The sequence below is a fragment of the Esox lucius genome, chromosome 8 (assembly GCF_011004845.1).
Source record: "Esox lucius isolate fEsoLuc1 chromosome 8, fEsoLuc1.pri, whole genome shotgun sequence".
NCBI classification, from domain to species: Eukaryota; Metazoa; Chordata; class Actinopteri; order Esociformes; family Esocidae; genus Esox; species Esox lucius.
In genome coordinates this window covers 16,351,838-16,375,648 of record NC_047576.1, presented here as the reverse complement: position 1 = coordinate 16,375,648, position 23,811 = coordinate 16,351,838, and the positions used below count along the sequence as shown (strand labels likewise).

At 40.9% G+C, this 23,811-nt stretch overlaps 2 protein-coding genes across 7 annotated transcripts; both read right to left on the bottom strand.

The window, feature by feature from the left end:
- Window positions 1-4,863: 4,863 nt before the first annotated feature.
- Window positions 4,864-8,078, bottom strand: LOC105025911 (CMRF35-like molecule 3). 2 transcript variants are annotated; one of them, XM_013134949.4, is made up of 6 exons: window positions 7,924-8,078; window positions 6,490-6,819; window positions 6,045-6,371; window positions 5,591-5,831; window positions 5,287-5,387; window positions 4,864-5,112 (listed from the first exon to the last, which is right to left on the bottom strand). In XM_013134949.4, the coding sequence occupies exons 1-6, from the start codon at window positions 7,970-7,972 to the stop codon at window positions 5,042-5,044; spliced, it is 1,119 nt and encodes a 372-aa protein (XP_012990403.3). In that variant the 5' UTR covers window positions 7,973-8,078; the 3' UTR covers window positions 4,864-5,041. The 2 variants fall into 2 exon arrangements, with proteins under 2 accessions (XP_012990403.3, XP_034149774.1); XM_034293883.1 differs by having other exon boundaries at window positions 5,287-5,300.
- Window positions 8,079-14,617: 6,539 nt separating this feature from the next.
- Window positions 14,618-20,656, bottom strand: LOC105025905 (zinc finger protein 2). Of its 5 annotated transcripts, XM_034293969.1 has the most exons (8): window positions 20,225-20,656; window positions 19,237-19,340; window positions 18,158-18,214; window positions 17,300-17,388; window positions 16,951-17,166; window positions 16,638-16,868; window positions 16,449-16,551; window positions 14,618-16,216 (listed from the first exon to the last, which is right to left on the bottom strand). In XM_034293969.1, the coding sequence occupies exons 2-8, from the start codon at window positions 19,313-19,315 to the stop codon at window positions 14,994-14,996; spliced, it is 1,998 nt and encodes a 665-aa protein (XP_034149860.1). In that variant the 5' UTR covers window positions 19,316-19,340; window positions 20,225-20,656; the 3' UTR covers window positions 14,618-14,993. The 5 variants fall into 5 exon arrangements, with proteins under 5 accessions (XP_034149860.1, XP_034149861.1, XP_034149859.1 ...); XM_034293970.1 differs by lacking the exon at window positions 19,237-19,340 and having other exon boundaries at window positions 20,225-20,652; XM_034293968.1 differs by lacking the exon at window positions 20,225-20,656 and having other exon boundaries at window positions 19,237-20,185.
- Window positions 20,657-23,811: the final 3,155 nt, after the last annotated feature.

Genomic DNA, 23,811 nt, shown 5'->3' with positions numbered 1-23,811 from the left:
CTAACTAAGTTAGTATTAATGAATTTTACAATGTGTTTTTCTAGTTAAGTATTGAGCTGACTGGAATGTACAGAGTCTGTGTTTAGATAAGAGGAGGAATTACAGATGTGCTGATAGCGTCGTAAAAGCAAGAGAGGGGATTCTGTCTTTGTTTATTTGTTTGTGGCACACATCCTTGATAGTTATCAGTAGATCATTGGGTCGTCTGTCAATCTGTTAAAGCCATCAGTGTATTGGGTCCTCTGTCGATCTGTTAAAGCCATCAGTGTATTGGGTCCTCTGTCAATCTGTTAAAGCCATCAGTTTATCTGTTTTTGTTCTGAAGGAATGTGGACCATCTTAGTTGAAAAGGTCATATACAATTTCAGATTTGCTTCTCTCTTGCCTACTATTGTTTTACTGGATAGATCTTTGAATTTCTGTCACAGTATATTGGCCATATGCTACATATACCACCCTTACTGCTTACATATACCACAGCTATCAGCCAATCTGATTTTAGGATACCTTCCAACCTGTTAATAAATAGATTTAGAAGTGCAGCAGTTTTTTTAATGATGTTAACATGTCAGCTTTCTTTCAGTATTGAACATGATAATGCCATACGTTACATTACAAAACAAGGTACACTTTCTATTCATATCTGGATAGATTTGTCCACTAAATTACTAAAACTTAAGTCTATTCCCAGGGACCTGCCATCGAGATCATGATTCTTCTCAAAAACAAAAACCCAGAGCATCACGCCTCACAAGGTTGAATGTATTGAATAGTCCTTCAGGTTACTGCTGCACTGCTTCTATGGGGGCATGACCAGGTCAGGGTGGGTCTGGTTCCATACTGTCAACACAGTGACATGGCGGCAGTTTTCAAACTCAGCACCCCTTTGAACAGCAGAGATACAAAAGCACATCTGGGATCTAAAACAGTGCATTGGTTCCATAACAAAGACTGACCAACACAGAAAACAGAGACTATACAAATCACACTTTTACTGAGTAGTCTCTTCCATCCTCCACCTAATTTGAGTACATTGCCGGTAAATCAACAAACTCCCTGACCATCATCCTTATTTATCATCCTCCAAAAGCTAATAACTCATTCCTCTTTGCTGAACTACTCACCATTGTTGCATCACTCTCCCCTCACCTTCTCCTGCTTGGCGACATGAATATTCACCTTGACTCACCTAGCTCCAAACTTACCTCTGATTTCATCACTGTCCAGGACTGTTTTATGTTTTATGTTAGGAATGTTAATTTTCCCACCTACATCAAAGGTCACATACTTGATCTTGTCGGCTCTGTCGGCCTTACCATTACCCAACTCCATCTTTGTTCCCGCTGTCTGACTACAAGATAATTCATTTCTCATTTTCTTCCAATGTACCACACAACACTGACAAGCGCATAATCTCCTTCTGTAACATCAAAGCTGTTGACCCTCTCCAACTATCAGATGCCATCAGCTCTGCTCTCCTGATTGATTCTACCCTCAAATCACCTGAACAACAAGCAAAGCGACTAAACATTGCTATGTCTGTCTCCCTCAACTCTCTGGCGCCTCTAAAAACTAGACACCTCCTTCTTTCACCTCCTCATCCATGTGGTTTACATGGGAGCTCCATACCATGAAGTAAGTTGGTTATCGCCTTGAACACCGGGTGAGAAAATCGAGGCTCACTGTTCACACATCTTTCAGTTTACAGAGATGCCCTCAGTGCTACCAGGTCCTCCTACATCTCAAACATAATCAACAGCTCCAATATGAACTCCTGGACTGTTCTCTACTGTCAGAAAATTACTTCAGCCCTGCAATGACACACTCTCTATCCCCAACACTAAACTTGCCAACTCTTTTTTGCAGTTTTATAAAGTGAAAATAACAACAGTAAACTTGAAATAATTGTTGCCTCACAGCTTTAAACCTACCTCCTCAAAAACAATCTTTATGAGCCTCTTCAGTCTGGTTTCCGGCCAATCCATAGCACAGAAACTGCACTCCTTAAAGTTGTCATTGACCTTCTCTTTGCTGATGCCAGTTCCCTCAACATCCTGATTCTGCTCAACCTGAGTGCTGTCTTTGACACCGTTAACCACTAGATTCTGCTCACCAGGCTTGAGGGGCTGGGAGTTGAGGGAACTGCACTCTCCTGGCTGACCTCTAATCTCACTAACCAAACCCATTACATTTCACTCAAAGGCCTAAACTCAGACTCACAGTTACACAAGGTGCCCCCAGAGCTCAGTACTTGGCCCCCTACGCTTCATCATCTACGTCTTTCCCCTTGGTCAAATACTCTGTAACTTAATGTCCACTGCTATGCTGATGATACACAAACATATCGAGCCAACAAATCTTTCACCAACCCACCTCTGACCCATACTGAATCCTGCCTGACTGCAATAAAAGCATGGATATAGGAAAACTTCCTCAAACTAAACAGTGACAAAACAGAACTCATACTCTTGGGAACCAAATCCACCCTCACCAAAACTGGCACTTTCACTCTCAGCATCGATGACAAGTTGTTTCTCCATCCCTCCCATGCATGTAACATTAGCATTATTCTGGACTCTACACTCTCCTTTGATCTGTACATTAAACAGACTGTTAAATCTTAAGTCCTCCATCTCCTCAACATCAGCAAACTCAGACTTTCCCTCTCCTGTCCTGCTGCTGAAACCCCAATACATGCATTCATAACCTCCCGTCTGGACTACTGCAACTCCCAACTCACTGGGATCAAATCTGTATCCCTTCATAAGCTCCAAATGGTTCAAAACTCTGCAACCAGACTACTCACAAGTCCCAGCAGCATATCACCCTTATCCTCTGTGAGTTACACTGGCTTCCTATTTCCCAATGCAATGACTACAAGATCCTACTACTAACATATAAAGCCCAAAACAATATCGCCCCTGCCTACCTATCTGACATTCTTCTTCCATATCAACCTACGCACTCTGTTCCGGGTACTGTGGGCTAACTCATAATCCCCAAGTTCAAGCTTAAAGGCTTTGGTGACAGGGCATACTCAAGGACTGCACCTAGGCTCTGGAACTCTCTCCCCAAAACCATCCACCACTCAGAGACTATCCCCATCTTCCAGCAAAGCCTCAAGACTCATCTGTTCAAAATTGCTTATACTTACAAAATCGCCATGCCCAATCCCATTCTCTCAATTTTCTATTTTCTCATGGCATTTTTTTGTTTGTTGCTGTTCAATGTTTGTTTTGTAAAGCGTCTTTGGGTCACTGAAAAGCGCAATATAAATAAAATGCTTTATTATAATTATTACAGAAAGGTGATTAGTGAGTGGGCGATGAATGACACAGACTGGTACTGGCGTACAACAGGTGACTTGCAGATCCCTGTGTACATAAATTGTATCCTCAAACGGATGTAAACTGATAAACCAGCAGCCACTATGAACTACTACCATAACACTTTGTTGCCCCCTATAGGTGACAGATAATGCAGTTGCAAAACCGCTGCCCCTTCTTACACCTGATATTTAAACAAAACCCACTGAAAATAATCACTACAGATGTTGAAAACCAACAATTAACATGATTTACAATCAGTAGTCTTCAAATGTTAATAGCAGTTGGTTATGTTGTTTTATTCAGTTGCACTGGAGCAAGTCAATTGCACGTCAGAATCAGAAGATACACAACTGCAGGATGGGTTGCTCTAATAGTCTTCTGGCAACAGTGGGTTTTATATACATTTGACCAAAAATACATTTGATTCATTGTTACAAAAGGTGTGAAAACCGAGGAAAACTGTCCACCAAATGCTATGGCCATCTTGTTTTCTTCAACAATGAAACAAAAAAAACCTGCATTCCCACATTTACATTTATTAAATTTGTTTCACCCAAAACTAAACTCTTGGTCTTACTTTTCAAGTATCTCTTGATATCCAGGAGAACATTTACAGATAAAAATATATAAATTACTGTATACTCAAGACTACACCCTTGATTATTTTTGTCAATGTTGCCTAGGTTAGCACACATTGTTTTCCTTACAGTTGAACAGAATAGGAAATAACTTTAATCAGGATACAGAAATTGGTTCCTTAATGCAATCAATGGACAGGACATGATGAAAACAATCAAGGTATACCACTTGAAATTACATTGCCCTTAATTAGGCTTTTGTAACAATAAGTGGGTATAGGACACCCCAAAATCATTAACTTGACAGACAGGGGGGTCTGCATTTGGTACTTGCTACAGAATTTTTGTTATTGCCAATGACTTCCCTAGCAGTCTCATCAACAATAAACCTGATCACTTTCCCATTAGTCTTGACCATAAGAGGAGTTGGCTATGAAAGGCGAAAGTTAAATAATGGTTTTGTATTCATCGGCATGATACATTGTAGGTCTAATTTGGATGAATAATTTTTTTGGTTTTCAAGCTGGGACTGGAAGAGATACTAGATATTCTCATAGAAGCTGCTGTGGGCCTGGTATTTCTGGCATTTACCATCCTTCGAGCTCTGGTGACAGGAGAATACCGAAAAAAAAATTGTATAGTCAGGTCCGGAAATATTTAGACACCGACTCAATTTTCATAATTTTGGCTCAACAGCCACCGCAGTGGATTTGAAATAAAACAATTGAGATGCAATTTAACTTTCAGCTTTAATTCAAGGAGTTGAACAAAAATATCTTGTGAAACATTTATGAATTGCAACCATTTTCATACACAGTCCCCTTATTTTAGGGGCTCAAATGTAATTGGACTAATTAACACAATCATAAATACAATGTTAATTTTTTAAAAACTGTCGAGAATCCTTTGCAGGCAATGACTGCTTGAAGTCTGGAATGCATGGACATCACCAAATGCTGGGTTTCCTCCTTTGTAATGCTTTGCCAGGCCTAAGTATTGACATTTTGTGACTATATTTTTTTGTATTTTATCTGTTCTCTAGCAATTGGAAGTTATTGTTACGATGCATTTTACTGTATATGATCATTTTGGTTCATATTAAAGCAAAACACTATTTTTCTACAAATCCAATTATTATTCCAGCTGATTTTGATTATCTTGATCTATCACCAGGTCAACCATCTCTCCTTCCATAGGTCTGGCATCTGATGGAAGGAAAGAGTGTCATGTCAGGGGATAGGAATTGTTTATAACAGGGATGATAAGGTCAGGTTAACACAATAAGCAGAGTATGCCAATAAGAAGTCAAAGTGGATTTGCTTATTTTGGCGTAGAGACTGACATGTTGCATAATAAAACACAGGAAGTTCAGCACTTACTATTTCTAGAAGATCTATAGAGGTTCACAGCAGCCATGACAAGTATCACCAATACCATCATGACCAGCACCATGAGAAAAAGAACATGCCAGGGTATATTTCTAAAATAAAATCATAATATAAGATGACCAACAGAAAATCTAATATGAGAAGCCAAAACAGAATCAGATATAAATATCACTTCACAACATGGTGTGGAAAAGACTTCTGAACACAGCAAAAAAGTGAATTGTAATATATTGTGCATGTCGTTTTTGTAAATGTAAAGAATGCAGAAGACAGATAAATCAGACACAATACATACCTGTCAAGGTACATTTGATGGATAACGGTAGTTTTAGAATCTTTGGAAGGTTGTGTTGTTGATAGTGGAACAATCAATGTGGAAGAATGGACCGTGATATATGGAATGGAGACAGGTGGGTATGTTGTAGTCAGAGCAGTGACAGATGTTAAGGAAGGGCTTGTCTTTAAACTAAAGGTAGTAACGGAGGTCTCTGAGCTGGAAAATGATAAATGCAATGTGGAAGAAGTTGGAGGAGTCACTGTGATGTGGATGGAAACAAAAATGATTAGACAGTCAAATTTAGCCAGGAAGAGAAACATTTGATTAAAAACAAGTGCTAACAATTATTCGTAGGAAAATGTAACTTATGTGTAACAATTTCCTCCTTAATGGAGAAACGTGTAAAAACAAATTTATGAGCCAAGTAATTTATACCAGTGCCAGAGTCTTAACCAATTTAGTATCAGCTAACCTGTAATGTTCCTGTGAGTTGTGGGCCTTTGGATTACATTAATATGAACTGGGGCCTGCAGGTCTCCAACAGAGCACCAGTACCAGCCTGAATCCTTTCTCTCCAGTTTCCTTATGGTCACATTGAACACCCCGCTCTTGTCATCCTTGATCACAACAGATGCATTCTGGCTGGTCTCTGTTTGTGTCTGACAGGAATGCCAGTCCCCACTCCTGCACCACCACTTTGCCTTGTCTCGGAGGGGGTCACTGTAGACACACTGGACTCTGATACTGCCCCCCTCCTCACCAGACAGTTCCTCCTCAACCACTGACAGATCCGGAAGAGCTGACAGAGAATTTGACCTCACTCATTATGCTGTAATATGTTCAATTCTTCCAGAATTTTGTGAAGCAATGATTCAGTTCAACAGACAGTTTTACAGTTACATTTAAGCGGAGCTCACCTTTGGTTACTTTGAGACTTAGGGATACTTTGACATCAGGCTTGTCAATCCCACCCACTTTCAGAGCACACCAGTACTTGTCAGTGTCAGTCTCCTGCAGGTTCGACATGGTGACAGTGAAGACCAGCTCCTCTGGGCTGTCAGTAATTAACATGCGCCCTGTCTTCCATTTTGGGTTGGTGCTTGCCATCACTTTACAGAAAGTCCAGGATCTGCCCTTACACCAATACTTGACATTGTCTTTGAACATACGGTGGTAGTGACAGGGGACAGTGATGTTTCCTCCAGTCCTTGCAGTACTTTTCGTCACTGTCCAAAGGCTGCTGCAAACTGTGTTGAATTAACAGATACAATGGATAACAAGTATTTCTCTTTTTTTTTTACTGGGTCACAATCTGCAATGAAAGTGGATTTAGTTAACAATGGATTCAAAATAAGGTATGTTAGTTAGAGGTGTATTTACCCCCAGTGCCAAACAATACTTTGTAAAACAACTTTTTGTAATCAATTACGGCTGTCTTTCCTCAAACTTGCCAGAAAGCCTGCCAGGGAGGGTGTGTTATACATTGGCAGTTGTTATGGGCCTTTGCACTTCTTTGAGAAAAAACTAAACAAATATATGTTCTTCTTCTTGAGCGCTGGCATCCACTACTAAAGATAGTAAGACTAAGACAGTGAATTTGCAAGTAATCTTGTACCTAGAAAGTTTGCTTGAAAATATTCACTATACATTTTTCACACAGCCAGAACTATTCCGTGAAAAGCTAGCTAACAAGATAACGTGCAAGATAAAACTAGATGCTGCTAAAACAAGCCAGCTAATAAACTAACTAACTAGCGAGGAGACAGTTCATACTCTATTACATTCATTCTGATGTAGCTGTTAGGGGTGTAATGGTATGCCTAAGCCACTGTTATTACGCAATTTATTGTTAACTTGTGCTTTGGCTTGCTCATAGTGTGTGTATTACTGTTTACTAAAATAAATACAAGATTGACATTCATAAGGTGGCTCAAGCACTTTTAGCTGCTGAAATCCTCCACAATATTCTCTTTCACACATACGGAGAACAGGCACATATCTTTGGCTATAAACACACCTGTCTTGCTTGGAATGTATTTATTCTTCATTAAACAGATAATTTTTGGTATCCTAATAATCAATACTGTTCTTGAAAATAAATAATGGGTTGACCTCTACTGTAAAGCAATTACCACAACCTAAGGTTTTCCCATCTCCAGTTGTAACCCCAGACAAACTCAACTGATTAAACTAATTGAAGGCTTGGCAATTAACTGAGGTCAAAGCAGATGTGCATGTCAAGTGTTTGTTGAAAAATATGTACTGTTGGAGTATTCAAGGTATTGATTTCCCTAAAATACCCATCTCGTAAAATAATACAAATAACTAGTTACAATAAATGAGAGACTTACCAGATGGCCAACCGATGAAGACAATGAGGAGAACATTAAAAGAGACCATTTGTAATTAGTTTTTGTATGGTTACTTTCTCCTTAGTCAAATAGAAATGTCTGATAAAATGTGATGTATGAGCTAAAGCAAACCAAATCCAAATGACTGCACAGTGTCTTCCTGTTCCTTTTTATCAGGGAGGGAGATTGCACAAGGAAAATTACTTCCTAATCACTGCGTCAGACAAACTGACGTCTGTCACTTCCCATCAAATCCATGCAATGTAGTAACCCATTACCGTACAAGTAGGGCCGTTGCCAGGAATCCAGGGCCCTGTAACTAAATATACAGTGGGGAGAACAAGTATTTGACAACCTGCAGACTTTCCCACTTACAAAGCATGTAGAAGTCTGTAATTTAGACACATTTTCAATGCTCTTACTGAGGGAAGGAGGTTGTTGGCCAAGATCTTGCGATACATGGCCCCAGTCATCCTCCCCTCAATACGGTGCAGTCGTCCTGTCCCCTTTGCAGAAAAGCATCCCCAAAGAATGATCTTTCCACCTCCATGCTTCACGGTTGGGATGGTGTTCTTGGGGTTGTACTCATCCTTCTTCTTCCTCCAAACACGGCGAGTGGAGTTTAGACCAAAAAGCTCTATTTTTGTCTCATCAGACCACATGACCTTCTCCCATTCCTCTTCTGGATTATCCAGATGGTCATTGGCAAACTTCAGATGGGCCTGGACATGCGCTGGCTTGAGCAGGGGGACCTTGCGTGTGCTGCAGGATTTAAATCCATGACGGCGTAGTGTGTTACTAATGGTTTGCTTTGAGACTGTGGTCCCAGCTCTCTTCAGGTCATTGACCATGTCCTGCCATGTAGTTCTGGGCTTATCCCCCACCTTCCTCATGATCATTGATGCCCCACGAGGTGAGATCTTGCATGGAGCCCCAGAACGAAGGAGATTGACCGTCATCTTGAACTACTTCCATTTTCTAATAATTGCGCCAACAGTTGTTGCCTTCTCACCAAGCCGCTTGCCTATTGTCCTGTAGCCCATCCCAGCCTTGTGCAGGTCTACATTTTTATCCCTGATGTCCTTACAAAGCTCTCTGGGTCTTGGCCATTGTGGAGAGGTTGACGTCTGTTTGATTGAGTGTGTGGACAGGTGTCTTTTATGTAGGTAACGAGTTCAAACAGGTGCAGTTAATACAGGTAATGAGTGGAGAACAGGAGGGCTTCTTAAAGAAAAACTAACAGGTCTGTGAGAGCCGGAATTCTTACTGGTTGGTAGGTGATCAAATACTTATGTCATGCAATAAAATACAAATTAATTATTTCTTTCATTGCTAGCTTAACATTAGCATCCAAGAGTATGTAAACTCCTGAGGCAATTAAAAAGGTCTGCATCTAATCATCAGGGACTCCAGATTGATCAAGCAGTGACACCCAGTTAAGTTAGTTTGTACACCATATTTTCTATACATTAATGCACAGCAAACCTCCTCTGGTCTTACCAAAGTCCTCCTTGGTCTGTTCTGCTCTGAAGACGTCACGCTTTCCAGCTCAATTACGTTGGTGGGTATATTTTTGTTAAGCCATGTTTCCGAGAAAATCATGAAGCTGCAATCCATAATCAGTTTTTGTGAAATGATTCTTAGTAGCCTTCCGTCCATTTTGTTCGCCAGTGACTGTACATTTGTGAGGAAAAGGCTAACTGGTGAAGGCTGATGGGGGGCTATCCAGTTGGTGATGTGAATTCTGTCTCCCGGGGGGTCTTCGCTATTGGGGCGGTATGCAAATTGAAAGGGGTCCAAAGTGTAAGGAAGGGTGGAGCAGATGTGCGTTCTGATCAGCCGCTCAAAGCAGTTCATGATGATGGAGATCAGTGCTACAGGGTGGTAGTCATCCAGGCAGGTGATGGAGGGTTTCTTTGAAACAAGGACAATGGTGATCTGTTTGAAGCAAGTAGCTAGGGACTGCAGACAGAGTCAGGGAGTAGGTTGAATATAGAGGTAAAAAACCTCCGCTAGATGGTTGGTGCACCCCCTGAGAACACGGCCTGGAATGACATCTGGCCCAGGTGACCCCACAGGGTTCACTCTTTCAAAAGTTATTCTCATGTCAGCCATGGCTAGAGACGAGTGCAGTCGTCCTGGTCCTCAGTAAGTCTTCCAGAAGGGATGGTGTCGATCGCTTCAAATTGGGCATAGAAGGTGTTGAGCTCTTCGGGGAGAGAGGCGGAAGGCTGTGCATCATTGCTGTTTCTTTTTTCATAGTTGTAGTCCACACCACATGCGTCTGGGGTCAGAGATGTGGAAGTTAGACTCCTACTTATCCCTGTAGTCTCTTTTGGCATCTCTGATGGCCTTCCATAGCTCATATCGGGACCTCCTCAAAGCCTCCAGGTCGCTGGAATTGGTAACTGTTCCGTATTTGTGTATAACAATGGTCAAGATTCTGATCCCCACGGGTAGGAATGTTAATGAGCTTCTGTTATTTCGGCAAAACTTTCCTCATATTTGCTCTATTGAAGTCACCAACAACAAAAAAGGTGCCTCAGGGTGAGCATCCTCTAGACTATTAATTACTCCGTACAGGTCCTCCAGCACACACGTTTTAAACTACTGCAACATCCTAGCCCCAGTGAGAGTTAATCATAATGCATAATGGCTGTGTCAGGTACCATAAGATCTAGCCAGGTCTCAACAAAAGCCACCACACAACAGTTCACAATGTCCCGCTGGAAGTAAATCCAAGCATGTAGTTTGTCTATTTTATTGTCCAGGGATTGAACATTTGAAAGTAAAATGTGCAGTAATGGCGGATTGCAGAATCTCGTCCAAGATCTACAAAGGATACTGGCATGTTTGTCTCTATTCTGTCTCCTCCATCTGCGTATTTGTAAACAAATCATTGGCAGGACAAAGGAATTATAGCAAGCACTCCAGTAAGTAGTGAAAAAGTCTGTATTCAGTGATTAACGAATTGCCAAAAGTGCTAGTCGATCATACTGTATGAGTGACAGTGCAGCATGGACAATTTAAACAAATGTATATAAACAGTAATGAGCAAAAACCTACATAGCGGAGCCATTTTGTCAGTGTGACATTTCTGACTGGTGCACCAATCCACATGCTGATAGTTTATTTGTTTTTCCTTAAGTGTGGGCCCTCACATCTATAATAATAATACATTCGTATCGCACTTTACATTTTATCAATCTCAAAGTGCTACAGAACATACATAAAAATACAAAAGAAATCAAGGGCCATACATTTAATTAAAGGCTTTTTTTTTTTTTAAGATTTTAGGTCTCTTTTAAAAACATCTGTAGTCTGAGGGACCCTCAGGTGGTCAGGGAGGGCATCCACAGCTTCGGAGCGGAAGATGAAAAAGCCCTATTACCCATGCGGCAGAGCTTGGTTCTGGGGGTTTGGAGGGTGTTTGTGGTTGCAGATCGGAGGGTACGTAAGGAAGTCTGGGGCGTGAGGAGTTCCTGTAGGTAAAGGGGGGCATGTCCGTAAAGGCACAACATTTGTTATTCATAAACTTTATTTTTAGAACTCCTGACGGTATCCTAAGCTCCAGTTAGCGATTAGATAGGTTGCATTAGCCATTATCCGCTAGTTCAGTGTCTCCCAACCTTTTTCAGTTACTGTCCTCCCGAAATGTTTTTGCACTGCTTTCAGTATCCCTGAAGTACCCCCTCATGTTAATTTCACTAGTAAGTTTATGATGTCATGGGTGTTTTCAAGTACCCCCTGTGGAGAGGCCAAGTACCCGCAGGGGTCCTAGTACCCCTGGTTGGGAACCATTGCCCTAGTTATCTTCCGTTAGCCGCTTCCTGGCTTCGGTTGGTTGCTAACTGGCGCCAGTCAATTGCTCACTACAGTCGTTTAGTTTACCACTTAGGTTGCTAGGTTACACAGCCAGGTTCATATTAAGTCAACGAATGGAAATAATTAGCAATTATCCTATCCTTTCTGAATGTATGTTATGGTTCATATGTGGGTATGATAATAAAGGGTTTAAGCCAATATACTAGGTTTACATATCTAACTCCATGTCTTTCGTTAGTGAGACGTGCGTATAGTTACGGCCGATGGGCAAGTGTAATTATTTCAGCACCCACTTTGAAAGCATCTTCCCGCGGCTATGTGCCCGGTCACAGCAGTCGTTTAAACTGAACGAATCATTCGCGAGCTGCTCATCACTAACCGATTTTTTTTTTTAAATAGGCGTTGTCCTGTCATATCGTCCCGTTGCACTAACTATTCAACTTGTCAAAGGTGTGTTGACAGAAGTGCACAGTTTCCCACGGACTTGTGAGAATTAATCAGTGCATGGTGACAATCTGTGAATAATACGTTTTAGTGGAATGACCGAAACACTACTGACTATATCTTTATTTAAGAAGACTACTGTTTTTAATAAATGGATTCACCCCTTCATCATCTGCACCTGGGAAAGAACACGCACAACGGTACAGGCGTGTTCCAACGTCCTTACACTGTAAACAATTACCCTTTTCTCAGTCAAATGCTTTGACGTAGTGGTTTCCGAAAGTCTAGGAGGATATACCCATAAAGTTATTCAAGCAAAATTATATTATGAAGGACCAAAAGAGACATTCTTACCAGGTTTCATTTGACATCCAAGTTGATATACTCTGAACTTCGTAAAACATCGTAAATGGGTCTTCATACCAAACGTTAGTTTCAAACATGCAACATTTTTATAAAAGCAGTAGTTAACAACTCTTGTGGAACTGCCCTTAAACTAATTAGCAAAAGTTAGCTAGCAGGCTTACAGATGTTTTGCATAGTTATCTTTATATGGCAACATTGTATGAGTTTTTATAAAGATGCAGAAAATAGCTCTACCTGTAGGCAGTTAAATGAATGCTTCAGAGCATTTGTATTTAAGGGTCAGGGAAACATTTTGCAGTTGCACATATAGAAACAAGAAAAATAACCCAAATAAATCCAGAGTTTGAAAAATCTCCACAGTCATGGAAATCCATGCGGAAATGAGAGAAGTCTACATACCAAAGACTAAACCTTTATTCATATATGCATAAATGAATTAGCAACCTTTCACAATGAATGATTCAGGTTACTTGCTGACCGAAATCAAACCCATGGTTAAATAGAGAGGAATCTGGGAGTAGATTACTACCAAGAAACCCAGACTCTTCATTCCCCAGGCCAGTATACTGTACAGTGGGGAGAACAAGTGTTTGATAACCTGCAAAATCGGCAATGTTTTGTACAAAGCATGTAGAGGTCTCAAATTTTTATCATAGGTACACTTCAACTGAGAGACGTAATCTAAAACAAAAATCCAGAAAATCACATTGTATGATTTTTTAATTATTAATTAGCATTTTATTGCATGACATAAGTATTTGATCACCTACCAACCAGTAAGAATTCCGGCTCTCACAGACCTGTTAGTTTTTCTTTAAGAAGCCCTCCTGTTCTCCACTCATTACCTGTATTAACTGCACCTGTTTGAACTCGTTACCTACATAAAAGACACCTGTCCAAATACTCAATCAAACAGACTCCAACCTCTCCACAATGGCCAAGACCAGAGAGCTGTGTAAGGACATCAGGGATAAAATTGTAGACCTGCACAAGGCTGTGATGGGCTACAGGACAATAGGCAAGCAGCTTGGTGAGAAGGCAACAACTGTTGGCGCAATTATTAGAAAATGGAAGTAGTTCAAGATGACGGTCAATCTCCCTCAGTCTGGGGCTCCATGCAAGATCTCACCTCGTGGGGCATCAATGATCATGAGGAATGTGAGGGATCAGCCCAGAACTACAGGGCAGGACCTGGTCAATGACCTGAAGAGAGCTGGGACCACAGTCTCAAAGCAAACCATTAGTAACACACTACGCCGTCATGGATTAAAATCCTGCAGTGCACGCAAGGTCCCCCTGCTCAAGCCAGCGCATGTCCAGGCCCGTCTGATGATCTGGATGATCCAGAGGAGGAATGGGAGAAGGTCATGTGGTCTGATGAGACAAAATTACATATTTTTGGTCTAAACTCCACTCGCCGTGTTTGGAGGAAGAAGGATGAGTACAACCCCAAGAACACTAACCCAACCGTGAAGCATGGAGGTGGAAAGATCATTCTTTGGGGATGCTTTTCTGCAAAGGGAACAGGATGACTGCACTGTATTGAGGGGAGGATGGATGGAGCCATGTATCACCAACAACTTCCCTCAGTAAGAGCAATGAAGATGGGTCATGGCTGGGTCTTCCAGCATGACAACGACCCGAAACCCACAACCAGGGCAACTAAGGAGTGGCTCCGTAAGAAGCATCTCAAGGTCCTGGAGTGGCCTAGCCAGTCTCCAGACCTGAACCCAATAGAAAATTTGGAGGGAGCTGAAAGTCTGTATTGCCCAGCGACAGCCCCGAAAACTGAAGGATCTGGAGAAGGTCAGTATGGAGGAGTGGGCCCAAATCCCTGTTGCAGTGTGTGCAAACCTGGTCAAGAACTACAGGAAACGTATGATCTCTGTAATTGCAAACAAAGGTTTCTGTACCAAATATTAAGTTCTGTTTTTCTGATGTATCAAATACTTATGTCATGCAATAAAATGCTAATTAATTACTTAATCATACAATGTGATTTTCTGGATTTTATTTTAGATTCTGTCACTCACAGTTGAAGAGTACCTATGATAAAAATTCGATGCTTTGTAAGTGGGAAAACCTGCAAAATCGGCAGTGTATCAAATACTTGTTCTCCCCACTGTATATCCATTATTCTTATTAGACAGGGGGCTTATTAAACAAACACTTAAAATAATTTTCTGAGATCTGCATTCTTGAATAGACTGGCAAAGCTGTAATTACAGGCAAACAAAAGAATCTCTCACTTCCGGGTAAATGAACAAAATTAAAACTGATAACATAAGGTTAAACAAGTATTATCCACAGCACCTACTAGAAAGTAACTATAGGGCATAATACTGCCCTGCTGTTGTCTGAATTTAAACTAAACAATATAACAAGAAAAACAGACTTCTAATGAGGCAGTATTGTCTTACATATTTGTATGTTCTTTACTCAAACTTCTTAATACAGAATTGTTGGTGACGTTTTAGGTTACCGTCATGGTTAAATCCTTTCCCACAGTTAGAGCAGACCAGAGTTTTGGTTCCACTATGGATGAGCAGATGGGTTTTTAGGTGTGCCGCTCTGAAGAAACTCTTGTCACACTGAGTGCAGTGAAACGTCTTCTTCCCAGTGTGAATCTGCTGGTGCCGTATAAAGTTACCCCTTAGGCTAAAACTCTGTCCACACTCAGAGCAGTGGTAAGGCTTCTCCCCGCTGTGTGTCCGTAGGTGGTATGTCAATTCCCATTTTCTACCAAAACATTTTTCACACTGGGGGCAACTGAACGGTTTCTCTCCTGTATGTGTCAACTGATGTCTTGTAAGATCTCTGGAAAAGCCAAAACATTTGTCACACTGAGAGCACTTAAAAGGTTTAGGCTTTTCTTTTCGCGTTTTCTGGCATGCTTTCTGAACCTCTAGTTTGTCGGAAACAGTCTCACACCTGTGCAAAATATCAGACTTCTTTCCACTATGTGTCTCTCTTGTATGTGTCACCTGATGTCTCTTAAGGTCTCTGGAAAAGCCAAAACATTTGTCACAATGAGTGCACTGATAAGGCCTTTCTCCTGTGTGAGTTTTCTGGTGTGCTTTGAGAGTTTCCGGACGGAAGAATGACTTCTTACACCTGAGACAACCATAGGGCCTCTCTTCAGTGTGGGTCATTTGATGTCTTTTTAGATGGCCTGGTCTCTGGTATCCCTTCCCACACTGAGAGCATTTATACGGTCTCGCTCCTGCATGGATCATTTCATGGCTGGTCAGTTGGGGTTGAAATCTGTACCCTTTTCCACACTGAGAGCATTTATATGGTCGTTCTACTGTTTTAATCATTTTATAGCTATTCAGTTGGGATTGTCTTCGGAATCCTTTCCCACACTTGTGTTTCCTCAGTGAATCAGCTAATGCATAGTTTCTCCCACAATCTGCACAGTGATAAGGTTTCTCTCCTGTGTGACTCCTCAGATGTGTTTTCATTACATATTTATTGGAGAAGCTCTTGCCACACTGTGGACACGTGGCTTGGGTTGCCATGATTTTTCCAGATTTCAGCAAGGAAATGTACTCTTCAGGATGGTCCCTCTTGAGGTGCCTGTGAAAAAAGCGCTCTATGGTGAAGCCGAGAGCACAATGGGGGCATGGGTAGAATGAGCTCACCCCTTTCGCATCACCTAAAGGAAGGAGAAAAAAAAGCATAACTTCATTATAGAACCAAAAGTTAAGGAGTAATAAAACATGTACTGTTGTGAAATGCACCCTCCCCCTCCCAGCTGAGATGGTGGTTAGAACAGGATTGTCGTAATATTGATTTATGTAATTGAGAAAACCTGTATAAATAAATGGGAAACAAATAAAAGAAAAAGTTAATCTCTATACATAACCACTACATATACAGTTACTCACTGATATCAACAGCATCAACTTCCTTATCTGTTTGTAAAGATGTCTTCCTGCAATCTTCTATCTTTAATTCTCCTGAAACATCATCCTCATTGATTTCACAGTCCTTCAAAACAGAGATGGTTTCAGTAAAGTCAGAAAGTATGGGTAACATGTCTTTTAATCAGTCTGTTATTAAATCATTGAACTCACCCGCACACTATCACCTTCCATCTCACTGTCCTCTGTATCTGAGCATGATGATGGTGGTGATGCTTCCAATGCCTCCCAAGGCACAGTCACTTTCACAACATCCTCATCATCTGACTTTAACCAGTCTTCATTCTCTTCCTTCTTCACAGTAATTAAAGATTTCTCTTTATCTTCTGGCTGAAGGGGGGTTTCTTCAGACTCCTCTTTGACCAGTACTGGAGAAGGCAGCACCTGAAACAAAAAACATGATTCAGTATCATTACAACAAACACTCAACTTTGTAACAGGGCATGCAATTTTCGGAGCTCCTTACCTTTACTCTGAGATATGTCATGTTTTTAAGCCTACTCTCTTGGTCTGGAACTCCATGGACGCCTGAGACTCGAGCGAATGAATGATCTAGTTCATCAGAATCCTCGTTTCGAGAAACCTGGGACGTTTGCACTCTAAATGATACAGCTGACCTGCTCTGCTGAATTTCACATTCTTCAGCCTCCTCTTTAATCTTGCTGCAAGGCAATGAGTGACCCTACAACAAACCATGGTTTGTGTTAAAACTCTCAACTGAAGTTGATCAATAAAACATGTAGCTGATTGTTCTGATGTTGTATAATTAAATTATTCTGTATTTTGAATAATGCCAAAAATGTGGTTTAACTTACAAAACACTCTTCTGTCTGACCACCGCTTTCATATCTTCCATATCGATCCACTGGATCCATTTTCACCAGATGCTGATCAAACCGAAGACCTGTCAATATCAAACAACAGAAATGTTAAATCAAGTCTCAACAACAAAACCTTGATGAATAGTTCAACAGTAATCGGGCATCCATTCCAATTTTATGCAAATCAAGTAGTTCTGTATAAAAGAATCCAGACCACACCAATGCTGTAGTGGTACACCGTAGGCCCTAGCATACACCACCGGACCACCCTGAACCATAGAAAATGTTTTGCCCAGTAAGACAGAGGCATTTTGAAGAAAATGCTAAAGGAAAAGGTTGTTTTGTAGAAAGGTGGGTGGTTGAAAGGTAAATATACATGATGGGTGTTGTTATTCATTTGTGTAGGCGTAATAAAAACTGTGGGAACTTGTTGGCTTCTCAATTTTTCTTAGCAGTCAAATAGGCAGTAAACCGGCAAAAGGTGAGTTCACATGAGACAAGTTTGCATTTCATTAACAAGTAGGCTATGCTAGTTTTAAATGTGTATGCAATGGGCTGAAAAGTTACCACAGTTGTCATTTGAACTATAAAAATGAACAAAATATACTCACCTAAAGGATTATTAGAAATGCTAGAGGTCAGAGGAGAATGGGCCGACTGATTCAAGCTGACAGAAGAGCAACTTTGACTGAAATAACCACTCGTTACAACCGAGGTATGCAGCAAAGCATTTGTGAAGTCACAACACGCACAACCTTGAGGAGGATGGGCTACAACAGCACAAGACCCACCAAGTACCACTCATCTCCACTACCAATACTGAAAATGAGGCTATAATTTGCACAAGCTCACCAAAATTGGACAGTTGAAGACTGGAAGAATGTTGCCTGGTCTGATGAGTCTCGATTTCTGTTGAGACATTCAGATGGTAGAGTCAGAATTTGGCGTAAACAGAATGAGAACATGGATCCATCATGCCTTGTTACCACTGTGCAGGCTGCTGGTGGTGGTGTAATGGTGTGGGGGATGTTTTCTTGGCACACTTTAGGCCCCTTGGGCATTGTTGAAATGCCACGGCCTACCTGAGCATTGTTTCTGACCATGTCCATCCTTTTATGACCACCATGTACCCATCCTCTGATGGCTACTTCCAGCAGGATAATGCACCATGTCACAAAGCTTGAATCATTTCAAATTGGTTTCTTGAACATGACAATGAGTTCACTGTACTGAAATGGCCCCCACAGTCACCAGATCTCAACACAACAGAGCATCTTTGGGATGTGGTGGAACGGGAGCTTTGTGCCCTGGATGTGCATCCCACAAATCTCCATCAACTGCAAGATGCTATCCCATCAATATGGGCCAACATTTCTAAAGAATGCATTCAGCACCTTGTTGTATCAATGCCACGTAGAATTAAGGCAGTTCTGAAGGCGAAAGGGGGTCAAACACAGTATTAGTATGGTGTTCCTAATAATCCTTTAGGTGAGTGTATGTTCATAATTAAACAACCTGTCAATACAGGACAAAATGCATATGCATTTTCTAAATGTACTGGAAGACAACAGGCAGTAAAAAGATATATAGTGTGACCTAATAAAGCAAGGAGGCATATGGGATTGTGGGATATGGCCAAAATACCACTGGCCAACATACCTTTGCTATGGCCAATATACCAATGCTAAATTATGTTGTAAAGCATGATGCCACACAGCATCTGTGACAGGACACAGGCCGTAGCCGTTGATTATTGGTGAAATACTACGAACCCCCAAATGTGCCTTAATTGCAATGGCAATTACGAATTGATTAATAAAAGGTTCATGCACATGGCATACGACTATATGCCAATCATCGTTCAGGGCTCGAAACACCGAGTTGATAATAAAATATAAAACATCAGACTCCAGACAGCTAGAAGTACTTACTGTAACTCTGGCAGGTCCGCTCGAGGAAGATGACAATGCGGTTGGAGTTGTACACTAAACCAAAATATAAACGTGACATCTAAAGTGTTGGAATCTGTAGATTCCTGGAAACGAAACATGTTCCTGTTTTTCCATGGCCTGAAATGTCAACAACTGAGCATGTTTGGGTTGCTATGGAGCTAGCTTTTATCTACATAATTGTATACCTAGTAGTGGGGAAACCATTGATTACGATCTAATTATCAATTGACTGACTTTCTTATTCGAAATGTTAATCTTTTAAAAACATTGCGTTTATACTTTCGTTGTCTACTTCTGTCTTTGTTCCCTTTCGTTGATGTGTCTTATACTTTAGGGGGCAAATTAAAACGTGCATAATTTTATATGCATGTTATTTTTTTTTCTTCCTTTCTTAACTTTCATGATGTACGATTGAAGCTAAAAAATATGACAGTGGTTCTAAGGTAGGCTATTGATCATTTGGTTGGCTCTTCCAATCTGCGAAACATACACACGCGCGGACACACCCGAAAACCATATATTTTAATTCATAAAAAAACGGTAGGTAAAATAATGAAGTTCAGACACTATTTTACAACATGCCCCCTTAATTGCGCACCCGGAGCACAATATCACATTGCTGAAATCATATAGAAGCTTTCTCTATGAGTTGGTACAGTTTTCATTTGACATTATGTTAGCAACGAAATTCTCCTGTTGATCCTCATTACGTTTGACATATACCGTGCAGTACCTAGAGTTTTAATCCATATTCAACGACGTTAGATAGTCTTTGTTATAACAAGCACCCCTGGATTTGTAATTATTGCTACATAGCGTAGAATTGCTAACTAACAAGTCAGATAGAATCCAGTCATTCCATATACTGTAATTAGTTGGAGACAGTTTCTATTTGTCAAACGAAAATCTTAATTTGTTACATATCAAACTTAAATAGATAATATAAAATACATATTTATATATTTACCTGTGACTAGTTACATAGATGCTTTTCAGGAGGATTTGAGGGTTTAGGGAATATTATTGCCGTTGCACATACAGAATCTCAAAACGACCAAAATGCTCCAACGTTTGAAAAAACGTAGCCTAGTTTACTGACACCTACAGGGCTAAATATGAAGGTTAATCATCAGAACGAAAAACTCGTCTTGATTTTTAAAAAGCCACCAATGCTCTCTAGTTACGCAATACCCAGTTTCCCCATCAACTTGATTGCCCCCTGACACTCAGTAAATGGTTGTGTAATAGGACCGCAATCAAAATACATAGCCTGTGTATTTTGGACTATTATCTTGATACATGACATTTGGATGTTTCAGATTCAGCTCACAGGTGGATTGCAACATGACTCTTGGTATGCTTGGCAAAAATCACCTACTGTATGTCACAGTATTAACCCCATTTTAAAGCACAAGCTTGGTAGCTTGTGCATATCTGAGACTCCCTTGCAGGTATGCACTTATGTGCAGAAAAATAAAGTGATCTATATCTAACCTACAAGGACAAAATGAGTCTATGGTTTTTATACCATCTAATCAGCTAATCAGGTTTGTGAACATAATTATCTTCCCATTTATTTCTTAAATGCCCACACAATCAGACTAAGCAGTTGAAGAGCCAATGAGGACTGGTGAAAAAAAGTATAAAACATAAGCAGGATAAAAAAAGGAAAATACAATGATTCAGCAGCCATAAAGGTATGATTTGAAAATATAAAGACTCCACTTTAATAAAGACAAGAAAATTGTCCCATAAAGCCTTTCTCCTTTCAGGGTCCTCTGATGTGCATTGTGAGCTTCCAGAGAGTAGGATAACATCTTACAGCTGAGACAACCTTAGAGCCTCTCTTAACTGCGGATCATTTGATGTCTGCTTAGATGGCCTGAAGGGTTTACTACGAAGCAAATGGCTTATCGAGGTAACTTCAGGAGTAACTTAGTGACGTCGGGCGTAACTTCCCGATTAACCCGTACTACGAACGCTGCATACGTTTTACCTGAAGCATGCGGTCATGGCAATTTATGCTGCATCTCTAAACTGCTCTGAGCAGGTTATCTTCAAGGTTAACTCGATGTCACCCTACATAAGAACCACTCTTCTGCCCACAAAAAGGCCGGGACATTTGGAAGACCCGATTCGACATTGCCACATGGATTGTGAGAGGCTCACTCCGCAGGGTGAGTGTGTTTAGACACCGTGGAACTCCTCTAGTTTACCCCGATGATGCTTTCTAATAAAGATATCGATTCTCATCTAAGGGAATTCCATATATTTTCCGGCATCTAGGGCCCAGCGTAAGGCCCTCACTGTTGAACGGACAAGTGTGCCTTGCTTTGAGACATTTTGCCAGCGGACATTTAATGTATTCCAGCGGTAATGCTGAACATCTGAGCCAGGGTGGGGCAACCTGGATGGGGGCCACATATTATGTACTGGTCATCAGGGGGCCGCAGATAACTTGGAATAACATAAGGGTGCCACAGTCATCCGGGGACCGCAGATTTACTTATTAACAAATACATTAAAAGTAAACTAGGTCTGATGCTAGTTCAGTTATATCATTTTTAAATATTGAACAACGTGACGTTTTCCCGCTCTATTCATCTCTCCTGGGATTCAGCAGGTTCGCTGCCATGTAATTAAATGTGTGAACCCTTTGAACACTATGTTTTTTGGATGTTTTCACTACTTTGATATTTCTGTAATACAGGTGTGTTTCATGGCTAAAACATCAGCACACTCTCAGCTACACTTGGAAAGACATCACAACAGCTTTCATAGTACCTGAAATTACTGTTATATGTGTAAACATGCAAAACATTATTTCAATTCTATTACACGTTTTGTTTCCAGAATAGATTTTTTGTGTTCCAACACTAACTTTACAACACATTTAGGGTCAAACATGATTACATTTTTTTTTCTACTATATTCCAGTACATTTAACAAGTTTTTATTTTTACTGTTTTCTAAAATCATCCGAGGGCCGCAAAAAGAGGTGGTGGGGGCCACAAGTGGCCAGCGGGCCGCCTGTTGGCCATGCCTGATCTGAGCCATAATACTGTATGCCATGCAGTAAACTGCTCACTAATCTGCTTGATGCATTTGTTGTGTTCCCAGGCCATTTAAGTGTTTGCTTTTCATGCGATCGCAAGTAAATCAGAAGAAATACTTTGTCTATTTTTAATCTGCATAGACTGGGTCTGCATAGATAAGTGTCTATAAATCACAATAGAGAACATATGACAAGAACACTGCTATTACGAATCTACTCTGTTGGCAATGTGCTGCCAACAAGACACCCTGGTTTTGTTGGCCGCCACAGTGTTAGATTTAGCCGTAAACCCTATTAGAGTGCCCCTGAGAGAAGGGGGGGTAATGTGAATAGGATGTTATTTCACTAAATTCATGTTCAGGTATTTGATCATTAAAATCATACAGGTGGCCCGTTAACTCCTCATATCCTGACAAAAAAACTCAGACTGCGTCGCCGAATGCGGCCCTTTTATGCGAACACGCACAACTCCAATTAAGTTAACACAGTCAACTAACAAACAACATCACCGTTTAAGTACAGTTTAACACCAATTTGGGCAATCAGAGTTTGTCAACCCTGAATTTCCTTGATAGCCATGAGTTAACTCTGGGTAGGTTGAACTCCTTTTCGTAGTATACCCCTCTGGTCTTTTGGAATTCCTTTCCACACTGAGCATGTATATCAGGGGTGTCTGCAGGTTTTTGGTTGACCCTATAAATTGGTTCCCAGTTCACACCTAAACAACAAGGTGAGGGTAGAAACTAAACAATTAGTAACCTAGTTAGTCGATCAAGTACAAGGAGAGAGCGGAAACCTGCAGACACAGGGCCCTCTGTGGAATAGTTTGGACACCCCTGGTGTATATGGTCCCTCTCCTGTGTGGATCATTTCATGTCTGGTCAGTTTTGTTTGTTCAATAAATCCTTTCCCACATTCAAAGCACTTAAATGGTCTCACACTAGTGTGAGTCCATCGATGTCTCTTAAGGTCTCTGAAAAAGCAAAAACATTTGTCACACTGTGAGCATTTATGTGGTCTTCCTGTGTGGGTCATTTCATGCCGGATCCGTTGGGATCGTTCTCCAAATGCTTTCCCACACTCAAAGCATTTATATGGTCTCTCCCCAGTGTGACTCCGTCTGTGTGTTTTAAGTGACCCAGCACAGAAGTAGCTCTTCCCACAGTCTAGACAGTGGTAGGGTTTGTCTCCTGTGTGGGTCCTCTGGTGCGTTTGCATAGCGTATTTATTAGTGAAGCTCTTGCCACACTGGGGGCATGTGGCTGGGGTCACCCGTAAACCTTTTTTTTTTTTTGCAGGGATCTCTCCAGTCTTCTGCATTTCCAAGTAATGTTTAGGGTGGTCCCTCCTGAGATGGCCATGGAAAAAACGCTCTATTGTGAATCCGAGAGCACAATGGGGGCATGGGTAGAATGAGGAGGACATACCTTTAAAGTGAAGGAAGGAAAAACAGAAAATGAAATGCAGTTATTCATTATAGGGGCCTACTGATTGAACAA